The sequence below is a fragment of the Apteryx rowi genome, unplaced genomic scaffold, assembly GCF_003343035.1.
Source record: "Apteryx rowi isolate R43461 unplaced genomic scaffold, aptRow1 scaffold_30, whole genome shotgun sequence".
Taxonomy (NCBI): Eukaryota; Metazoa; Chordata; class Aves; order Apterygiformes; family Apterygidae; genus Apteryx; species Apteryx rowi.
The window spans coordinates 4,244,743-4,267,975 of NW_020449419.1; the positions used below are offsets into that span (position 1 = coordinate 4,244,743).

Genomic DNA, 23,233 nt, shown 5'->3' on the forward strand with positions numbered 1-23,233 from the left:
TTTTAATAGGCTCCAGCCCTCTTCACCTGTGGCTGTAGAACATCTCTTTTCTGGCTGTGCAATTAAAGGTTAGTTCCTCTTTCACTGTGGCACTTCTGCTTTCTTGGTTTTTGAATGTCAGACTCTAGTGTTGTTTCTCCTTTGAGGATTTTCCAGTCCTTTAAACTGGTAGTAGTGACTTTAACCAAACTGCATTATACTAAGAAGAGAACGTTCCCATAAGGTAGTACGCAGCTGGGTCTGGCAGCTTTTCAACCATGATACCTTGGATTTCATGTATTTGTGTAAACATGCATGTAAAAAAAAAAAAGAAAAAAAAAAGAGACAACTAGGGGTTGGGTTAGGAGATACCATGTGCAGAACTCCTGCTATCATTCAAAAACAAGGACAGTTTCAAGCCTTCCAAATACAAAAGAATGACAGAGTAGCAGGAGCAGAAAATATTATTTATGGCTTCACAACCATTTGGAGAGCCTCCTCTGAACAAGAGATTATCAGACTGATGCTTTGTACTGAAGAGTGTGGGGGGGGAGGGTCCCATCTGAAACTCCTAATTCCACTTCTCTCCCTCCCTATTGAGCTGGAGCAGTTACCTCCAACTTTCCTCTTAGTGGAGCTGCTGTAACAAATGAATGCTCCTAACCTGCTTCTGTGCAAAATAACCAAAATGCTTTATAGTCACCTAATGGGTGAAAGCATGGCGCTTTGTGGCTAAGCTTAGGTGGGAGACTTTTCTTACAAACCCAGAGCATGCATGGCAAAGGCTTACTGCGTCCCTGTGCCAAAGCCTTCCAGCAGCGTGGGGGAGCAGGGGAGAAAGGCCAGAGCTTGCCCAGGCTTCGCCCACGGCAGCCAGGCAGGCTGCACCGCAGACGGGTCAATAATGAAAGCTCACTGGCCGGGTGAGTTGTGCTAGATGAAATTGTAATTTGCACTATTACAGGTACATGAAGTCCGGGGAAAACCTTTGTAAAGACATAAGTCAATGCTACTTCCAAGTCTTTTAAACAATGGGGCAGGAGGGTGCGAGTGGCAGAAGGGGGCCCCTCCCGAGCAAGTACCTACCTGGTGACGGGCTCCTGGGCGGCTCAAACCTGCTGTGGCTGCGAGTCTGGCAGCCCTGGTCACAGGAAAGGGGTGGGAAGAGAAGGATCACGGTGGGGGAGAGACACCCCAGGGGAACGCAAGACCAAAATTAAGGATAGTGTGAAAGTACCAAGAAAGGTTCAGTATCCTTTGGTGTGGTATGTGTTTGTAATTGCACTGGCATCTCGGTGTCTGATTCTGTACAGGTCAAGGCTAATAGAGCTAGCTCCATTTAAAACATACTAACTTCCTAACTTAATCTAGACTTATTATACACAGCTGTAATCATCTGTTAAAAATCCAAAAAAGGTCATCGTCCCCCCCCAACTTCCCTCCTTTTCCAGGCCCAGAATAGGTCAGAGGGGGCATAGGATATGAGCACTGGATCCTTTTTACTGCCTTAACATACATATTCCTTACGTTTTGAGAACCAGCTTCTGCTTCAGTGAGGAAGCTGGAGATTCCCACCACATGACTAGAGATTTTTCAACAAATTCCCCCAACTATAAGAGAAGTTTGAGCAGCTGATGGGAAACCGTGAAAGTGGTTTGCCTTTCTCCATTCCTTAGATTACATAAAAACAGCTTTACAAAATGCAAAAAGCTGTCATCACAGCCAGTATCTCAGAGTCCATCACTGGCTACTACAGAATAGAAAGTTGTCTCCAGTCTGTCAGCAAAAGCAAAACTAGATGGCATAAGTAGCATTGCAGGTAGATAAAACACTGCACTACAAGATGGTCAGGATCTCCCATGCTCACATTTATGTAATTCTCCACAGAAGGACCAGAACATCCTTGCCATATCTTATGGCTGTGACTTCATTTTACTTCCTTTTATTCCCACTGAACTCAGAAATGCTTTTGGTCCTTGCAGCTGCCTCTTGAGTTACTGTCTCCTCCTTTCCTCAGTCTTGGTACAYACGTGAGCCATCTCCACCTTTGCGTTGTTATCACAGCCTGCCACCTCTCATTTGTTCACCTTGCTCTCCTCTGAAACCATTCTATGCTTTTAGCAACTTTCCTAGCTAATACTCAGGACTTCTAAAGCCAGATCTAATCCAGTAACAATAGTTCCTTGATGTCTACAAAATGAAGATCAGTGTCTTGCTGGTTCACCAAGTCTGGATGCTCTTTCAGTATTTTTCAGTTTCCCATGATTCTTTTCCTAGCTAAGAGAGCTGATGCAGGCAGCACAGGTCACAGCTTGGGACAGCAACCTTATAGCAACCGTTCGCAAATTGTGAACACAGTAAGTCTTGACAAGCAACATCAAGATGGTTCCTATATTCCATACTTATGATTTGCACACAGAGTTCTTGCTTCGGAGAACTTGGAGCCATGAAGTAAGATCATACATCAGTACATGTAGATGGCCACTGCTCTAGTCTTTCCTCCACTTGAGAAGTGCTGCATGCAGAGCACCTGCTGCCTTGGTGCTGTTTATTTATTATGCTATATACAACCAGGTTACGAAACAAAGATTTTTAACAGCCAGAAAAATGCACTCTGTTCTGCCCGAGGCAGTTCCAGGAAATTTGAGGTTACTGCACAACAGATAACGCACTAGTTTGTCCCAACAGTCAGCTTAGCCTTGAGGTTGAGGCAACTTCCATCTTAGAAGCTCATTTCTACATTATCCCCACTGAACCTAAAGGAATAAAGACATTCGATGATTCACAGCTTTCCTACTTTAGTTAGGGGCAGCGAGCTCCTGGATCACACTTCAGGCCTGAGAAAGTCTCTAGCAAAACCAAACCCAAAAGATACACTGCTCAGCTCCTGACACTTAAAAGCAACCTCCCTCCCCCCCAGTCAACAATCCTTTTTCCATCATGGTAAAGGGCAGGAGTACAGGTGCACAGTAAAGGTGACCAACAAAAAGGGAGGGCAGGAACTCACTGATGCCAGAGGGGAGAGAAAAGGCAGCTCATGAAGAAGGCCATGCACGCGTTTCCAGATGTCCCACCCGCCAGCACCGCGCAGCTGATGCCCAAGTCACCTTACTGCAGCCTGTGAGTAGGACGCAGATTCTTTGGTGGTACGGCCCTTGAAAAATACATGCTGGGAGGTCTAGCGCTTATACCACAACAGCAGTATACAACCTGCTAAAAAAAGCAGAACCCAATTAAGGATTAACAAAAAATGGCACTTACAAAGGAGGTCAGAAAAAAACTGTTTCCTTTCCTTCATGCTAGATCTAATTAGGTACTGGCATAAAGCATCTACTTTGAACCAGTATCCAAGCAAGGCTAATTGAATTCAACTGTGAAGGCTCATTACTGAGAGCCCTCTCGCTTGTGCTCTCTCTCTATAAAAAGCTAGTCTCAGAAGCCCCATTCTCCTAAAGAAAGAAGCTTCTGGGCAAAGCTATGTCACTTCTCAAAGGAAGGTAAGAGTTGGCTTCTTCCCTTTACTGCCTTTCTGTTATTTGTATTTTGCTGGGTACAACACAGTTATCAGGAGCTGTTTCAGTAGGAAGCACCCAGGTAAAGCAACTCCTTGCTTTGTGTTAAGTTGCCTACCAAGCTGTAAGTTTCTTACTCTTTGCTTTCTTTCCCTTCATGTTGTCTCAGACATGTTTGATTGTTTACAGATTCTATTTAAAAAACTTGGGGGATAAACTATTATACAATAACTCTAATTATTGAACCAAATAACCACTTGCTATTTAGTTTATCTGCAAACACTGCTCAGTACATGGTTTAACACTATTGAAGTGTTAGAACAAACAAGGGAGCAGAGTCAACCTCTGCCTGCTATGTCTCACCATCCTTTCACATCAGGAGACAATCAGCCTCTTAGTTCACTTCCTCCCACCCACTAATTCCCTCATGATTTTATCATGCTAGTCCTTCAAAACTAAACAGTAAATAAGAGAGCCCCTGGATTTGGCAGACTCTTGTCTTAGCAGTAAGAACAGCAAGGCATAGGAAGAGTGTTGCATAAGTACCACCCTTTTTATTTATTATGATATCCCTTTGTACAGCTTACCCTGTGCTGTAAGAATAACAAGCCTTGCCCCGTGTCTGGCTTGCTCCGGCTGCTGGGGCGATGTACGCTGAAGGACTGCAGCGAATAGCTCTATGGACACAAACTTTATTATGCAGCGCTATCGGTGTAGTACACGCAACTGAACGAACCTGGTGGCGCAGCACATACAACTATGGGGCCTGAGCACACCTCGCAGCTCTGGCCCAGGGCTAGTTGGTGAGCGTGTCAGGGAGACTGGATCCTGGTGGCCACTCTGCTTGCTTGCAGGTCCAACAAATGTTGCTGTCTCCAGCGACTGGCTGGCAGGAAGGAAAGGGCCAGTCCAGCTAAATGGTGTCAAGAGGTTCCTCCCAGCATGATAGCTTCCTTCAGTTCCACACTAATTGTAAATAAAATAGTAAGGGGCACCAGACAGATCTCAACCCATTTCATTGGTGACGATGCAAGCGTGTCCTCTGTCCAGTGCTGGCTGCCCTGCTCAGAGGGACTGCCGGGCTATGGAGCCCTTCATGTGCTCCCAGTTGTTATAGAGAGCGTAGAGGCCAGTAAGGGTCAGACCTGCGATGCCGCCTCGTGCTATCCCACGCACTCCACCTGGAAAGAGGGGAGGGGAAAAAAGAGAGGGGGGAAAAAAAATTAAAAGCCTATTAAGTTATATCCAGGGAAACAGCCAGCTGCAGCAACTTTCGAGAAGCTGTTCAAATCCAGAAGCATCTTAAGTACAATGCAATTTTGCTTTAACCTCCCAGAAAGGTTACCTGTGGTAGTTTTACATGCCCCTCAAACCTACTGCCAGATTGAAGAAAACATGGGTCATTCCTGATCCTGACTCTAGTCTGGCTGGTGTGACTTTCTGTTAAACTATTTTAACACTACTGCCTTAAACAAATCACTACAGAACACATGAAGCAAACATGGCTTTTCCTAACTCCTACTTTACCTTTTTTTTTTTCTGCCCTCATAACAGATGCTTACAGGCATATATAATCTTTTCCTGTTTTAAGAGTCTTGCATCTAGAATTTCAGTTGAGGAATAATAATCATGTTTGTCATGTTTGGGAGGAAGGGGAAAGGGCAGGATGGAAACAAGTGACCACAAAAGCAGCTGATGTGGACATGATCTGAGGCACCAGAGCTTCACAAGCACACAGAACCAATCACTGCTTTCAGGTTTTTGGAATTTCTGAAAAAATTGAAAAAGTAGATGAAAGGGATCAATTAACAAGAAATGAACAGAGCATCCACTGAATTTTTACTAGTATTAATCCTCAAAATCATCTTGCAATGGCAAAAACCTAGTCACACAGACAATAAAAATAAAACTTTTTTTTAAACTGCTCACAGAAGACAGACTTCCACAAGCAGTTGTGGAGGTAAAAACACTTCAAGGCTGGCTACTACCAGCTGCCAGCACAACTGACTGGAGTGAGGAGTCAGATGGCATCACAACTCTGTTCCACTGCCTATGTCAAGGCTGTGATATACAGCAGAAGTGGAGATTTTTGTCACACTGTTTTTACTAAACAGCAGAACACTTTCTTCTTTCTTCTCAGTAGATGAAAGTGCCTTGGAAAAATTCCCAGAATACAGTATACGTGCAGGAACACCTGAGACCATGACCCTCAACACGTAGGAAAACTTCACCAAGTTTGATACTGCAATGTTTATCAATACCAAATGAAGCAAGCTTGATAAAGTGTACAGGATATAGAACAAGGCCATTTTCAGCTTACGGCTAGATAAAGTCTGAATGCTTTATTGGTAAAACTGACAGTGGAATTCAAGTTCCTCAGACTTGAAAAGAAACATCCTAGTAATCTGGGTGTGTGTGGTGGGTGGTGTTTTTTTTTTTTTCTTCTTCATTGTATGTCATAAAGTTGTCTCCCTGAATTGCGTTTAGGCTTGTAGTGGGGCAAGGAGCTGTTGGCGGCGTCAGCTAGCCTGAGACTGCATTATGGGTGCTGTCAGACTAAGCAGAATCTCACTGAGCTGTTAAATCATTGCCCAGGCACGTACTGAAACCAGGAAGCTGTAGAGGGGATAGTAGAAGTTGGACTCAGTACTACAGGTCACTTCTTGCAGAAGTTAGACTTGGTACTAGAGGTTGTGTCTAACCATTCTTTCTGGAAATTTTGCAGCCAGACTAGTTGTGATGATCTGAGGGTCCTTCTTGGGAGAAAAGGTCACAGCCACATCTTCAGAAAGCCTTACTGAGTGAGTTTCCACTGCTGTAACTGTTGAGACCCCAACAGCCCTCAGTAAAGCTCTGAGCAGTAACAAAAGCCATACCTCTCACCTAGGTGCCTAAACCAGGGTTTAGGAACCTGAATGTAGACTTCTGTTTTTGATAATTCATCCTGAACTTGTGGCACAACTTTTTTTTTCCTTTTTTTTGAAGAGGTTGCAGCTGGGTACACAGAACTGTTTAGCAGCAACCAGCTTCTGGCAAAAAGCTGTAAGTGAAATTGAAAGGACACTTTGTGCAAAACAAATATGTGAGAGAATCAATAAGACCTCTATCTCTTCATTACTTCTGGGAAAATGAATAAAATCTTAGTGTTTTTTTTCTACCTCTGCCCTTTATATTAGGAAGCAATTGCTCATTGGAAAAAATCCCAAAAGAGGGCTCTTAACCAGGCTGGTACACAGGGAAATACAAGAAACCTGGAACTCCCTCACAGAACACAAGGCAGGACAGAGCTATGACTATCCTGTAGTCTCTTCCCTCCCTCCCAAGTTCAAATCTTCTTCCCCTTAACACTTACTCTTTCCATGGAAAAAAGAGAGGCTGGAAGCTGATCAAGTCTGGTTTTGGATTCTGGGAAGCTATGATGGTACAAGAGAAGCATCTTCTCTAATTTGGATAGCTAAGTCACTCTCCAACTTCCATACAGACTTGGATAGAGAGCTGCTTGCATGTACTGCTCCTAACACCAGACACAGTGTTAATGCTCTCATCTGGTGAGATCAGTCAAATGAGGATGGCAGCTCTGAATCCACTTGCAAAGCATCAACCACACTGGCCTTGCAGTCTGTAGGTCTGCAGACAACTTAGGGTCCCTTGTACTTCACTTCAGTGGAAGTCTGTTTCATGAACTGGGAGTAAACTTGTGCATTGGGTACAGGTGCACCACTGAGTCAGCTGGGAAAAATTCCAAGAAGAAAATGCATAAAGTTTTTTATCAGATTTACTATGCTTCTGCTGCAAAACTTTACCACTAATTTATTTTGTTAATTGTCTGCTGTCTGAAATATCCACAGTCATTTTTTTAAAGCCTTTCCTTTCCCTAACTGGCTAGATTTGTATTTGAGTAAATACCTCCAGGTCTGTGGCAGACATCCTACAGTACTGTAAGGTAGAGCACAGCCCAGTTGCTGGGCAGGAAATGTTAAGCCTTCTGTGGAGATTACCTTGTTTAAAAAATTCTCCACCCGCATGCCAGCTGTGTTTGCACGATAGACCAAGTTCTCACCCCTCCTCTGCAATCGCTCTCTGAAAGCCTCAGATACCAAGTCTGCCTCTGCAAACCCTGCTAGAAACGTGGCTGTAAGCCCCTTGTCTTGCATGTCAGTGTAAGATAACTCAAAGTTTCAGCTGACAGACAACTTGCAAGATAGTTGAGAAGCTGCCATGCGTTTTTAAAGATGCATCTGATGCTCTCTAAATGAGAACTTAGTTTTGTTTGGTTTTAGGTTTTTACACCCTTTCACCATAAAGTATCGTCCCTCTTCTGTACGTTTAAAATCTGCTTTGGAGCACACTGTGCAATGACCCAGAGTGTTCTAGCACAGCTTTGTACCACTTCGCTGCACGGCCCACTCCCTAACACTGAATTTGACCTGCACAGTAGGGCAAAACACACCTACATTGCATAACATGAGGGAACAGCTTCAGTTTAAGGCTTTAATGCCTCTATTAAATAGCTAAGATTTTCAGAATGTGTTACTTTAGATATCCGAGGAAATGTTGTTTAAAGCAAGACCCATCCAATGGCAAACATTAGAAATATCTTAATTGGAAGCCCAGGCTCCTATATTTATGTCAAATAAAGGAAGTGTAATGGTTAAATTGCAATTAGTTTTCTGGCTTCCAGACTGTCTCAGATGTTTAGAATTCAAACAACTTTTTTCTCTTTAGGGCTTTCAGGAATAAAACCATTTCAATATGGTTTAAAGGGCTCAACTTTTCAGACGTACAAGGCAACCTCAGTTTGCTCTGACTTCAAGCAGAGACTGAAGAGCTGATCAGACCCTCTGAACCATCGGGCACAGATGTTTGGTGAACATCTGTGGGTGGCCCTATGGCAGGAGAAAATTCTAGAAGTTTCTTCCTGCTGCCCCATGGGAGTCGTATGAAATCTTGTAAGTGAGGACATAGTCTGTGGGCACAGTAATTACTGAGGAAAATGTGATTAACTTCTTTTTGGAAACAAGAAACATTCTAGACAAACATGTTCCCTTTTCAAACTGCTGCAACTAAGACAGCAGTGTGGTTAAAATACAGAAACAACAAAGCTCGAAATAGGGAAATTTTCCTGCAATAACTAGTGAGAAGGCCAGATTAGAAAAAGTGGAAGAACTTACATTTTCAAGTTTATACGTATTAAAACTAGTGAAGTTACTCTGCATATATTAAACTACTGTTTTCTCACTGAGTGCAAACAGCAGCATGTGAACTACAGGAGACCACTGCAGTTACTGTAAATGGCAGCAAGAACCCTGCACTTCGCTGCACCAGTGAGAGCCGAGGTCTCTGTTTCTGTCCAGGAGAGCTGGGCAGAAGGCAGCACTGCACTCGGATGCCCTATGTATTTTCAGAGGTTAGCTCCTGAATAACAAAGAAAGCCTTAACAAGCTGTTACATGTAAGATCTCCTTATACTTTGCCCTCATCTTCTGCTCCCCTTATTTCAGACCTTAAACCCTTTCACTAACACCATTTGAGTAACAGGCCTACAGACTTTGTTTTCATGTTAAAAGCAGGTTTTAACAGAGTTTCTAATTTTCTAAAAGGCCTAATGGACCTTATGCTCGCAGTTCAGAAGCAAATCCTTTAGTTAACTTTCTGCAGGGCTGTATCTGTGGCAATCCGCAAATGTTTTCCTGTCCTCCAAGGAAAACAACAAAAAACTTTGTCCCAAAAGAAAACTCACATGAGCCCAAAGGGAAGAGACTTTTACAGTTCCAGATGCATTTAGCTAACTCCACTGCCCTGAACTCCTACCCACTGAAGGTCACAAAACTTATCTTTGACTCTGGCCCGATTTTATTGCTAGCAATAAAACATTTAGCCCTTCTTAATTAATTTGTAACGTGTTGGCTTTAGGGCGGTGTTTTGAGGTCTTAAAATGATAACTATTCCCTTTAGTTATCATTAGCATGTGTTTCCCTTTTCTTCAGATGTACACCTTTGCCTACCACATTTAACATTTATTGTGCAAAAGCCATGAGAGATTCTATCTAGCACCAGGTTCCTACTGCACAGAAGTACAGTAAAACAAATGGATCCAGTTTGTCCTAAACATTAGTTCACTCTTGTTCCTTTTCCCCTAACCTCCAAAGGAAAAAAAWATATATATCTAAGAGAGAACATCTATAATGTGAATAACCCTCAGATACGAGTTAAAGGTTGTTTAAATTTCTGCCTAGTGAACTCCTTTTCAAGAGTTTCAATAAACAAGATATTAATGCTTGTCACACTGGCTCAGTCCAAAGTCCCACCTAGCTCAGTATCTTTTTCCTGACTGATCAATAGTGTATGCTTGAGGAGGGGTGTAAAGGTCTTACCCAGCTATACCTTTCTTCGTGACATGATGACTGGAACCATGTACATTTTCATGATGAGTGACATAGTGTATAGTGACAATCACCTTGATTTTGCTCTTTCTTTTCTAACACTGTTTGCCTCCTTAACTACTGCTACTTTCAGAGACTAATACAATTATGCCAAAACAAAGATGTTGGATTTGAAACAGAGGATGTTGAAAAAGTATGTGAGATGGGGCTAAATATTTGTCTCCTTTAAGATCTGTGTTAGTATTTGTACTTCATATCATTTATCATAATAAAACTTAGCATAACAGATTTTAATTTCTGCTTTTTTTGAAGTCGAAGAATACATAATCTCTTACTAAATAGAAAAATCAATCCTAGTGGAATTAGGAAGTCAGATTCTGTTTTAGTAAAAACAGAACAGATTTGATAAAGTCAAAGTCTTTTTTAAATACAAAAGACTATGCTTGAATGTATAGCTCCTGAAAACAAAGGATAAACACACTTTCCCCAGAAACTGACTATATTTTTGGAAACTCATAGGGAGCCAAAGAAGAACTAGTCTTTCTCCAGGACAGTAATAAGGATAGCCATAAGGACAGTTACAGGATGGTTTCTAGCTGGGAAAAGTAAACAAATCAAATTTTGCTTGATAGCACAGAGCATCATTGCAACATTTCTACTTCATAAGCCACTGGCAAAGAAACAAAAAGGGATTTTTCATCATTCACTTAACTGCTATCCAGAACATCCATCTTAAGTTGTGAATTCAAAATGCAGTTTGCATGAAGTTGCAAGTCTAGTTTATCAAGTTAATACTGTACTTTGATTGCTACATTTGGGCTAGAAGCTAGTAAGTCATCACAGTAGTAAATTCCATCTCAAACAGAGATGAAAGCTATAGATCACTTTGCATAAAAGGGATCAGCCAGTGAGCTGTTTTGAAGTTCCTCCAAATTACTGTTTCACTTGCAAAATCAATTCATAACATCTATTAATCTAAGCCTTACAGTATTCTGAAAAGGATTCTATGCCAACACTTTGTTTATAATGGCAAATTAACAGTCCCCTACTTACTGCAAGGAGGACCATCAGAAGTCTTGGGGACTTAACTGCTTTAGTCACATGCAACAGGGAATTTTCACTGACTAATGCCACTTCCAATGAACACAGGAGGGCAGAACTTGCAGCTCTCACATGCAGATTTTTTTTAAAAGCTCTTCCATTCTCTCATGCACAAACTGTGTGGTAAGTAGCCTTGCACAGAACTGCTTGCAATTCAGTTCATTAGAGTGTGGGTGCTTCAGAAAGTCTCTGTGTTTGACTGCTAGCATTTTGGTAATGATTAACACCTCTACAAGGACAAAATGTAAAAATTGGGATTAGTATAGGCAACAAATCTCATCAACCTTCAGAGTCTTCCCATTAGCTTTTTTGTCTGCTTGTCCCCCTCAGCAAAGACTTAGTCATTACAGTTTCAGAAATTCAATCTACAGGAAGACTTTGTAGTGTACACAGAGGTATTTTTTTCACTCCTGCAGGACTGTTGATGTGATATTCCATCCAAGTTTAAAAATGAACCAGAAAGTTTGCAACAAGGAAACTGCCTTACTTTATACAGTTTCTTCTTAAATGTGTTCCTAATCTTTTTACAAAACAAGAATGATAGGAGCAGGAAATCTGAGTACTTGAACAGCACTGTCTGTACCAAATCTGTATCCACCCTTTGTGGATTATGGAACAGACTTGATTTGAAATGGGGTGTTCATGGGAGTTGCCAGCTGTCACTAAAATGTGGGGGTTCAGAACAGAAATGTCTCTGGCAGCCTTCAAATATTTGTTTTTTTTAATGCCAACATACCTTAGCACTCCCTGTAACAAGGAAAATAATTACAAATTTAATATATATCATAGATATGAATAAATCATTTGCATTAAGTTAAAAACACTTTTCTTTTCCCCCAATATATACTGATGCTGGCAAAAGGTATAGTTTGTACAGGGAAGGTTTTTACCACAGAAAATTAGGAAGGGCATTCTGCCATAAGGTGATAGGAAAAGCAGCACACAAACATTAGAGAAAAAGCGAGAAGGACAGAGCATTAGGGAAAAAAAAAATCTCTAGAGACCTGAAAGTAAGATTGGAATTAAATTCTTTGAACAGATGTGAATATCTTTTTTACTTCAAGAACCAATCCTTGACCTTTAAAGTCTACTGTACCACTCAAATTCTCTGTACACTCTGAAACTGTTTCTTTTTAGTTTCTGTGCAGTGCATTCCATATGCAGGATGCACTTAAAAGAGGATACTGTAATGAATACAGACTTACTTCATCCACCTTAATCAATGCTATTATTAGCTCAATAGATCCCATGTTACAGAACAAAAGTCCCGCTGTGCTCTGGTAAGAAAAACCTTTAATTTTGTAGTGTCATATGATAGTGCATGTGACTGGAGCAGTTATCTATGTCTACACTGCTCTAAAAAAGCAACTTCATGCATACAGTTTCTATACTTCTGAAAGGCAAGGGGGAAACTTCTGCTAGAGTGTAAGACAGCAGGTCTCCTTAATGGTAACTTCCTATGGAAAACGTTAAACTCCTGTCCTGCTATCCTAACCAGCTATTTGCTTGCAATCTGACATACCACTTACAAAATTCCAAATAAGTAACTGATTACATGAGAGCTATATTGTCTTGCAAGGTTAAGTGCACAATCTAGTATTAGGCTGCAAAAGCCAACTACTCCTGGTTTCAGTTACTCAAGACCAACAAAAAAAAAAGGTTTCTCAACTTGTTTTGCCCCCATATATAAAGCTAACCTTCAGGCCAAAGACATGAAGCTCAGTTAGACATGTAAAAAGCACATTGGTTAATTCTAGTATTTGCTCTGTAAAATACAGGTGAATCGTATAGCCAAACCTTTATCAAGGTACTTAAAACTTGGAAAATACTTTCCCCCAACCCTCACCAATCTGTGGTACCCGGTAGTTCTCTAACTACTACCTCTAGATGTTCAGCCTGTAAAATGTACTAACAGAAGTTCTGCTGATGAAGGTCAAACTCTTTCTTCTGTAAACAATTCAATACTCAGCAACAAACTAACCTTAAATCCATGCTGTTCTCAAACAACATTTTGTTGGTTTTGATCACTATGCAAAGATTAGATGACAGCTTCACAAACAGCTATGTACATATCTTTAAAAAGAAATCCATTTCCTTCCACATACTCTAATGATATGGATATATAAAACCTCAGGTTTACCAAAATCTCTTCTCTAAGGGAAAAAACAAGTTGTGTTAAATTTGAATTTCTGATTTTTCACTTCCTTGGAAGCAATTTTTTTCTAAACCATTATTTAGAAAGTATTTTTTTTCTTAAACCATATTTAGGATTCTACATGGTTTCATGTATGCTTAGAGAAGGTCACAATCTCCCCTTTTTCTAACCTTTCTGGTTACTGTCGCTTAACCTCAGAAGTAGACAGCATCATTTTAATTTTTTCCTTTTTTGGTACAAACAAGTCTAGCAGATAACTGAGACCTAATAGTTTAATATTCCTCAACAGCAAATTGTTCTCCACACAGCTAAGACTGCATAAGGGAAACCTGTACTTTAAAATTTTTTTTATTTATTTCTAGACAAATTAAATTGGGTTCTTTCAAGCTTGCACAGGACTAATAATCATGAGAGTCAAACTGTTCATTATTCACTCACTCTAAATCTGAGTAAACATTTAAATGTTCAGTTATTATACAAACCCCAGCTCATTCTTAGTGATATATTTCAGGTATAGCAGGAATAAAAACAGTCTCACAAGTCCACTAGTGCACACAGGAAAAACGAGAATTAACTTTCCAAGGGAAAGAGGGAGGAAAAGGAATATGCAGAACATAGGTTGATTGCTACAAGATGAAACTCCTTGTTACAAGTGATTCATATGGTAGTGTGCCTGCAATACCAGAAGATTGGACTTTATAAACAAAAAGCTATATTCTAGTTCTGTATTCCTAATTAACCATTTTTTTCCACTGTTAACTTTCAGAGCAGGACTGTATTTAGAAAAAGGAATAAGTTCCTAATAGCTTGGATAAAGCCCAAGAGGAACACTAGAAACATTTTGCTGCCCTACCGGTGCTTTTGTACAGCATTCCCGTCATAGTTCCAGCAGCTATGGTATTCAGGTCATCTTCTGCACCTCGTGTTTTCTCAATGATGACTCCAAATGCACTGTAAAGCAGCGCTGGGAAAGAAAATAAACATATTGAAAAACTGAACCAAACTCCCCTTCTCTGAGAAATAAGGCTTAAACTTCAGGCTTGGTGTAACTATTAAGGCTATGCTTCTGAAGCACAGACCTTTTCTTAAAGGGGCAAAAACCTCTACCAAATCCTGTGTTGTTTTTTCAGCCCTATTTCTGTTTTACAGATAACATTTAATTTTCTAGTCAGGGCTTGGTGATAAAGTAACATTTTTCATGACACCTGGTGTCATGAAGATGGCAGATTTGACACTTAAAGCAGCTTCACCTCTGTCTGCATATGAAAACTTTGTCCCCAGCCCCAGAGAGCTTTGGGGACTGATCTGGAATGGATTAGAGAAGTATGTGGGCTTTTAATATGGATGCACATTGAAGGGGACTCTCTCCTGCCCACCTCACCCTGGCCAGAAAGCACCTGTGATATAACCAAGTACAAAATAGTTCATGCTGACAAAGAACAGGAGAGTATGTCCTTTCATCAGAACAGAAAAGACACTGTATGACTTTAATTCAGTCCTCTYCTGCCAAGAATAAGAAACATTTACTTCTGCTAAAAATCATGTTAAATCCTTTATAAGCAGCCATATTACAGTCAATGAGAGGAACAGTAGCATCTTTCTCCACTCAGCATAAGAAAGGATATTTTTTACTTAGTCTTAGTAGGTGTAGTACTACAATGAGAAGGATGAGCTTTATTCAACAAAATATTTTAAAATACTTTAACACAGCTGTTGCTACTCTTCTTTAGGAACAGAATGACAAAAATTGACAGCAGTGACAAAGAAATCTTTGAGTTACAAAAACATTGCACAAGTGAACTGAAATGCAAAATACTTCACCTCCTTGCAAGGAACTTCTCTGGTAACTAGCACAAGGGGGAGCTAATACCAGCTCCTAAAATACTAGGTTCTGTTTAATGCTATGCTTGGGAGGCCACATTTTATAAGAAAATTAATAATTTGTTACTGGAATACACATACAAACATAATTTCTTGAGTAATCTTTCTTCAAATACAGCTGGAAAAAACTGTTAATGTTTCACTTACCCTGGAACCTTGAACTGCAGTGTGCCAACACCTCTGTTTTCAGACATGTTCTGATTAGTCAGAATTGAAAATACAAAAAAATGTAGGCAATAAGCACCTCAGCATGTAAACYGCCATGCTCAGCGTAGTCCAGAATCCCACCTCTGATCACTGCCTCTATATGATGCCTCAAAAGTTGATGTCTGGACAAAGCATCAAACTATTCTTACCTATTCTATCTAATCTATTAGAAATACGACTGGAACAAAATATAATAAATGCAATTTAGTCTACACTTTGCGTTTTTCAAAACTCAATTGTTTCTAAATGGAGTTATAACATGATATAATCTGTCTTAAATATTGCTAGTTTCTCATCCATTACCACATTGTGAGGCAGTAAGTTCCACACTTTATCTATTTCAAAATAATCTCTTTTCATCAGTTCTGGATTTCTTCTTTCACAGTAACTGAGCATCCCTTCTTCTTGTAAGACTGAAGAAAAAAAAGGACCTGTATTCTCTAGTGCACTAGTTATTTCACTGACTCTTATAAAGTCCTCTAGAATCCTCTTTTTGAGGCAACTGGCGAGATGATTTTTTTTCCAAAGCTCAGCTCATAGAAAAGTTCTTCTTTCTTGCACATCAGGCTTTTGATCATTTTCTTTGCTCTTTTTCTAACCTGTCAACATTTGGATTTAAAGTGGCCAGTATCATACACAATTCTTCTAGCTGGGCTAAAGTTATTTCAGAAACACTTAAATTACATTTTTGCCTTAAATTGTGAATTAACTGATATTTATTAACAAGTAAGCACTACCAATAATTTTCAGTTACTCCTTTTATTCCAACTGGTTAGAGTTCCAGCTTCTATTACACTAAAAAATTTTGTATTCTAATTACAGGCCTCTAGCTACTTGTGCTTAAACTCTTTTTAGTGTCTTTAATTTCCTTTCCAATACTTACTGAAATTCCCTTATGATCCAAAGAAAAAAGTTGCAGTTTTTCCCCTGACAGATTTGATAATGAAAATTTTGAAGGATATTCTTCCCCTTCAAATAGGTACATCTTTGTCAATTAAGTTTACCCTATAAAACAACAAATTTACTTACCCAGAGATCCCAGTGTGTTAGCCCATAATGCTCCTTGCCTTGTCACCATATTTARAATTCTATAAGAGAATTAAAAAGGTATTAAAAGCTTTAGTTCTCTGTATTTACATTGAGGTAGTGTCCTAATCTACAAAATTAATGTTATGGGGTTTATGATAGGCACAAAGTGTTTATTCTGCACATTTGCTTTATTAACAAAAATGGAATAACTAAGCAAAAAAAAGTCAAAAAACAGATACAACTGGAAGGAAATGCACAGAGCTTGGTAATATATAATCTCCTCTATCATGCATTTTACAAATAGCAATGTGTGCAATACTGAAGGCAAATATTTAGCTCTGTCAAGACTTAAGAAAATCTTCCTCTCTTTTCCAGCCTAACTTGCACTTATTAAGAATCCAAATCTCTCCCTTAACATGACTTTCCAGCCCTAGTCAAGACAACTTCTTCATACGGTGGCTATATATAGCTATTCAGATGGACTGATCCACTTAGGCTGATTTAACTGGACGTGAGAGCTCCAGGATAGCTGGAGTGCTCCTCTAGCAGGTGTGACTGATGCAGTGACCATGCCTGAGGGAGCATGGTGATGCCTGAAAGAATGGGATGGGAACCAAAGGCAAGCTTGAACAAAAGCAAGTCAGGGAGAAAAGAGGCAGTCTTTCATACCTCCATTTCTCAAGGGCAGCATACACAACAAAAGCAAAGTGCACTGAATATTTCTGTATGTATGCTTCCAGACTAGCACTAAAGAGGGAAAGCATATCCTTAGCACGCTCTCAGGGAAGCACAATAGCGTTTCTTTCTGGCATCAGCCGTCTCCAGAACAGTGACAACAACAGCCAGAAGAAATGACTGACCTTTATCTCCCAGCAGTGTAACACTATCACAGGCACGGTACTGCTCTGGACAGCTGACTACCACTGGAAATTAGTTCATCATTTAATGCAAAGTGTTGCATGTTATGTTTCTTCTGATTTGAGTTTATTTCCCATTACTTTTCCTTTTTTACAATTCTCACTAGGAGACACAGGCCACTACTTAATATGGTTAGGTAATGAACTAAATGATTATGGAAAACTTCATTTTGAAACAAGAGGAAAAAAAAACCCAGAGGCTAGAGTACTGGCTACCTTCTTCTACCCCCTCCCCCCCCAATTCTGTTAACATTACATGAGTTCTGAACTGATGAGAAACTTCATAACTTTAATAAGTTAACTACAAAGTGTTGCGAGATATCTGGCAATAGAAATATTAACAGCAAAATTCCAGCTGAGAAAAAGAATCTCAGTGTACATAAAGGATAAAGTCAAAGAAAATCTAGATGGGCATGTGTTTTCCCTGTGTCTGATTAGGAAAACATGGAACTTAATATGCTGTTTCAAGGTGATGACCTTTAACATGCCTTTTCCCTTGAAGGGCAAGAACTAACAGCAGCCTGTGCACCGACTGCCACCTGCTGGGCTTGACCTGTCAAAGCTTGCACTTGACAACACGTTTTTGTCTGACTTTGCTCATTTCATATACATAAAATACACCTTTCTTCATTTAGAAGATTATGGAAGAGTCATAGTTATAGTGAGGAATATTTTGTTCACATTTTTAATTGTAGAGATGGGCAAGAAGTGGAGGAAGAATACAGAAACAGTATTTAAAAAGGAGCAGAGCCAATCCAAACTGTACTAATGAATATTAACTTTCTCTAATATTCCCTTCTTCCAAAGCACTGTGGAAGAGTGAAAATGTTTTCCCCCAGTTATTTCACTCCTCTAAGTTCCTATGCCCCCTTCACAGGTAATTAAATTTTCCTATAGTTATGTCTAATCAACTGACACTATAATTTTAGAAGAAGCAGCATTTCTGCATGAAAAATGTATTCCTATCTTTACTGCATTCTTTCAAACATTCAGGTGAGGTAACAATGTGGGAATGCTATGAGTGTTTATGGAAGCCATAATCAAGAATAACTCGCACCATGCAACACTTGCTCAGTAGCACGCACCTATGTTGTCCTTAATGCAAAATTGGGCAGGCCCAGCTTTTACATTTTAATCTCTTCTGGTTTTGGAAAGGTCAGGAATTCAGAGAGAACTTGCTCTCAGACAAGTGGAAGCAAAAAAATACCTCAAAACAGGGCTTCTTCTGGGAATATTTCAACATATAAAAAATATTGTCTCTACTCTGAAGTAGATTTCTAGCAAATATCAAAGCAACACTTGGTGGTTCATTTATTCTTTCTCAAATATTTAAGGTAAGTCAGAGGACATACCAATTGTCACTAACTGAAAAGCAAGAAACTTGATCTGAAAATTTTTATAATCAAAGACATTTCATAAATTGATGATAAATACTGACTCTCATTTGTCTCCATTGAAGATACAAAAAATACATTTATTTTTGCAATATATTCAGGTCTAACTCTGAGCGAGCTGGAAGAAATAACTCTGTCACTAATGTGTACATTTTTGAGATTAAGCACTTACTGTACATTTCTAGGTTTTGACCATGTCATATTCTGCGTCTCCTTCAAGCCAAGCCGCAAACCATTCAGCGCACCAAATGCTGCCCCTAGTTAGCATAATACCAGTTATTACTTTTTAAGGAGGAAAAAAAAAAAAAGGAACAAAAATAGCGATTAGAAGCAAACACTGAGGATACTGAAAGTGTATAGATTGAAGCCAAATAGCTGTTTCTCTAAATCTATAGATAAAGACTGAAGAACAAGACTCTTAAGATCTTGTTAATTAGTTTGGTATATTAGTGTTAGCTGGATAATTGGGGGGGAAAAAAATACTACCACCTACCTGTCATACAACATCCTCCAATGGTAAAAAAGGCCAGTTCAAATCTGCCCCGTGTTTTGTTGGCTCCTGTGGGCAAGATAAACTCATCTGTATCCTGGAAAAAATAAATATTATAACTTGTATTTTCCAAGTATACCCCCTTTAAAATGTAAGCCACATTTAAAATTATTTTTTAATTCATACTGTGAACTAAAGGAAAAACGGAAACAACCAGTGTTTCTAGATAACCGCTACCTACATTAAAATGGAACAGCCCACCTACATATTTTAATGAGAACGAAGAAAGATTTTAAAACTAGAAACAGGTTGAAAGCTTTTTCTTTTCTAGTTGTCCTGACTTTTTAAAAATGGAATGAGGCAACCAAGGAACTCATATTGTGTGATTTATTTAACAACTATTTGCTTAATTACTCATTATAATTTGAAGCAGGCAATACAAGACCAACTGTTCTCTGGGGACCCTCCTGTTGTCTGATTACACAACACTGTTTTCCATTGAGCAACCTACACTAATGCAGTAATTAAGATTTTCCCACTACTTTGAAACTAAAGAAAAACTAAGTAATTCATCGCACTGAAATAAATGACCTATTCTGAAGACATGAGAAACCAAGAAATACATTCAAAAATAGTGGTGGACAGAATAAAAAATATGAAGTTGGTAGTTTGGTTTTATTTGTGCATTCTTCTACAGGAATAGACTTGTGCTCTTGTACAACAGATTAGTCTAAAAAGATGAATACCAAAAGCAACCAGGTGATAACTAGCATGTGTGTAGAGATAAGGTCAGCCAAAGCACTTTTTCAATAGTAGACATTGCTGAGATGTGCATATGCTGAGAAGGCGCCAAAGTAAGATCTCTTTTTATGCTTCTGTGCTTTCCACAGTCATGCTAATGGTTTATCCACTATTTAATCAGTACATCACTAGGACAAGCACAGTCTCAAGTAATTGCATTCTAAGCCTTTTTCTTAGTCCATACTTGGCACTTATATTATCCACAGTAGCAGTTTAAGGTGTTTGGCAATATAGGCAATATATATGGCTTCTAAATTTTTGAACATCATACCAATAAACTGAACCTGTAATATGGTTCCCTGTAGCCAGATATTTGGAGAAATTGAGTGTGTGATTATTAATTAGCAGTTTATTACTAGTTGCCACTATTCTGCAAAAAGCCAAGTTTAAGCAATCGCCGTCTGTGCGTAATCTCTACGTTTCTGTAGGGGCAACCACTTAGGAAGGCCACCCTCCAGCTTTATGGCAAAGCCTTGTGTGCTATTTTATAATGGATACCTGGTGAAGGTAACAAAAGCATTCCAGAAAACACATTGGTTTGTGCCTGCACTAAGGGAAGAAAAAAGAAAGAGGGCTCTCAAGTTAGGAGCACCATTGTAACACTCTTATAATGGAAAGGCCAGGATCAAAATGTAGGACTGTAAACGGTAAGGCTGACTTTCCTAGGCAGGAGTGTGCACTCAGCATTCTGAAAGCAAACAGACGTTCTGCTTTAAAAACAAGGGCCTTCCATCCCTCCACACATACTTTAAGACACAAAGCAAATTCAAAGGCTAATAATTTAGGCTCTTGTATTTTAAAATCTTAGATAAATATTTCTCCATTAATTTTCAGAATAACAGAATTGTTGAGGTTGGAAGGGACCTCTGGAGATCATCTAGTCCAACCTCCCTGCCCAAAGCAGGGTCACTTGCAGAGGTTGCTCAGTGCCATGTCCAGTTGGATTTTGGGTATCTCCAGAAATGGAGAATCTGGGCAACCTGGTCCAGTGTTTGACCACCTTCACAGTAAAAAAMAAACAAACAAAAAAAACTTATCTTTAAATGGAATTTCCTTTTATTTCAATGTGCTTCCTAGTAATAAATGGCAAGAGCAGTGAAGTGTTACAACACATACTGTTCCGTTAACCTCTAGTGTTACAGCAATAGGTATTTTTAGATCTGTTTTGCAAGTTATTTATGACATTAATGCCAATAACTTCCTTTCTTTTAAAGCAAGCTTTTTATTTTTAAATATATCAGTATACACAAACTTTGCTCCAAAAGCTCTGGTCTCATACCATGTTTCCAGATGTACCGTACTAGCTAAATGAAACAACATTAAATGGCATTTTTGGAAGAGATCTATGTAATCACTAGCCCTTTTTTTCCACTACTCAACAACAGCAGGTGAGAAAACTGCACTAGTGAATCCACCTCAGACAGGAGCATATCCCTTGTTTACTGCCTTTAGAGAAATTTTATATTGTAATTTTGACCACAACAGCTTAGAGCGAAAAAGAAATATGGAAAAAACAATCCCCTCAGCTGCATTCAGAGCTTTCTCCTGGCAAAAGAAGTGGTGATGCAGTGCATCATAGAACAAAAGGCACAGATTAGCAGATACTATACAACTGATTACATTCAGTGCTACTCCAGCAAAATTTAATGTTCATAGACAATACAAGCCATATATATAATAAGTTAATTCAATGAAATCATTAAGACATGCTTCTTTATTGAATTAACTTAAACCTTTTTAGCTATGCTTAATATAACTGAAAAAAAGGAAAACATAGGGTCTTTAATAATCTCATTTTCTTTATGACTGTCTATCACAGAATGGTTGAGGTTGGAAGGGACCTCAGGACCCTCATCCAGTATACCTCAGGGACCTCATCCAGTCCAACCCCCTGCTCAAGCAGGGTCACCTAGAGCACGTTGCCCAGGACTGTGTCCGGACAGCTTCTGAATATCTCCAAGGAAGAAGACTCCACAACCTCTCTGGGCAACCTATTCCAGTGCTCTATGGGCCATCGTATTATGATAACTAAATATTAAGCTGTGTAAGTACAAAAGCTACATTATTCTGTAGATTAAAACTGAAAGCTTTACCTCCTAACAGTATCACTTCAGCTGTGAAATGAGATGGGGAAAACTGATAGAGAATTTGCAGCCACTGTGGAGAGAGCACATGCCCATTACGTAGCTTATATCACCCTCTTTGTGAACCATCCAACTCATCCACTGTTTCAATGGATTGTTTTCCTGTACTGTGATAGTTTCTGGCTGCTTTTATTGGTTGAATGGGCTCAGTGGAGGGTCTGACAGATGCCAGAACTGGGGCAGGGGCAGTGACGCAGCCACATGCCAGAGAGCAGGGAGGCAGAAGGAAAAACACAGGTGAGCAACACCTTTTCTTTTCAATAGCAACAGACTATTATACTGATTCAGCAGCCTCATTTATTCTCTATATTGAAACAGATTTTCTTGTCCTACACACTATAGCACTGCAAGATTAAGAACAGTACTGAAACTCATTCATCAACTTTCAGCTATTCAACCGTTCAAGAGTGAACTACATACTATACAGCACTGCATGAATTTTGAAGTCTTTGTACATACCCTGCCAACAGCGGAATTAAGTTCAATACAATAAAAACAACCATTCCTCACCTGTACTAGATACCTGGGGTCCAAATTTAAATATGGAGACAAAGGACTCATTCCAGTTACTGAAAGAAAAGAAAGAGCACTTTGAGTGACACCAGTTTCTCCGATAATTTCAAGTTCAGTAAGTTAAAAAGGGCAGAGCTTGTGAATGGAACCAATGACAATACTGTCATTACGTCGTATAATTGAATAAAATAATAAGGCGCCTACTGAGAAACATCTATTTATAGGAAACACTACCGACCGGTGTGGGTAGGGTATACACTACATTTCTGTCATCGCGCCAGGTGACACGGAGTCATCGTTAAGGGACCGGCTATAAAGAAACGTGCGTTCACCGCCCCAACGCAGCCACGCCGACCAGACATGGGAAGCCGAGGCGAGCGCTACGCCTTCACTTCCCGTACGCGACGAGGGAGACGGAGTCTGCTCGCGGCCCGGTAACTTCCGCCAGGCCTGGGGCTCCGCGGCGGAGCCGGCAGCCCAGCGCGGCGCGGTCGGGCCCCGCCAGCCCGCCCGACCTCCCCCTCGCCCCACGCGCCATGTTGGTTTCCGAGAGCGGCGCCGGGGGCCGGCAAGCCTCCCCTCCCACCCCCCCGGCCGGCTCGGGTCGCCTCCCCGCGCCGGTACTCACGCGGCACCCCGGCCAGGTCCGCGTGGGAGTAGCCCACGCCGCCGGCGCCGAAGAGGCCGCCAAGGCCTGTGCCCTTGGAGTTACCGCCGCCCTCCATGGC

General features: G+C 40.2%; 1 protein-coding gene and 1 non-coding gene across 3 annotated transcripts in view; both read right to left on the reverse strand.

Annotated features, from left to right (window-relative positions):
- Positions 1 to 23,230, reverse strand: part of LOC112968074 (mitochondrial import inner membrane translocase subunit Tim23) — a 23,738-nt gene extending 508 nt beyond the window's left edge. The window contains exons 1-8 of one of the 2 annotated variants that reach the window (XR_003254242.1): positions 23,134 to 23,230; positions 22,503 to 22,561; positions 19,051 to 19,144; positions 18,730 to 18,814; positions 16,247 to 16,305; positions 13,983 to 14,093; positions 4,079 to 4,672; positions 27 to 3,192 (exon numbers count right to left, since the gene is read on the reverse strand). Coding sequence is in view for 1 of the 2 variants with exons in the window: in XM_026069914.1 (XP_025925699.1) it covers positions 4,557 to 4,672; positions 13,983 to 14,093; positions 16,247 to 16,305; positions 18,730 to 18,814; positions 19,051 to 19,144; positions 22,503 to 22,561; positions 23,134 to 23,230 (621 nt within the window). In the remaining variant the exon portion in view is untranslated. Of the gene's footprint in view, positions 1 to 26; positions 3,193 to 4,025; positions 4,673 to 13,982; positions 14,094 to 16,246; positions 16,306 to 18,729; positions 18,815 to 19,050; positions 19,145 to 22,502; positions 22,562 to 23,133 lie in introns of those variants that run through there. The other variant, XM_026069914.1, reaches the window with a different exon arrangement.
- LOC112968119 lies at positions 16,972 to 17,174 on the reverse strand. The gene has a single exon (XR_003254256.1). It is a non-coding gene; the product is annotated as a small nucleolar RNA SNORA74 (small nucleolar RNA).
- Positions 23,231 to 23,233: the final 3 nt, after the last annotated feature.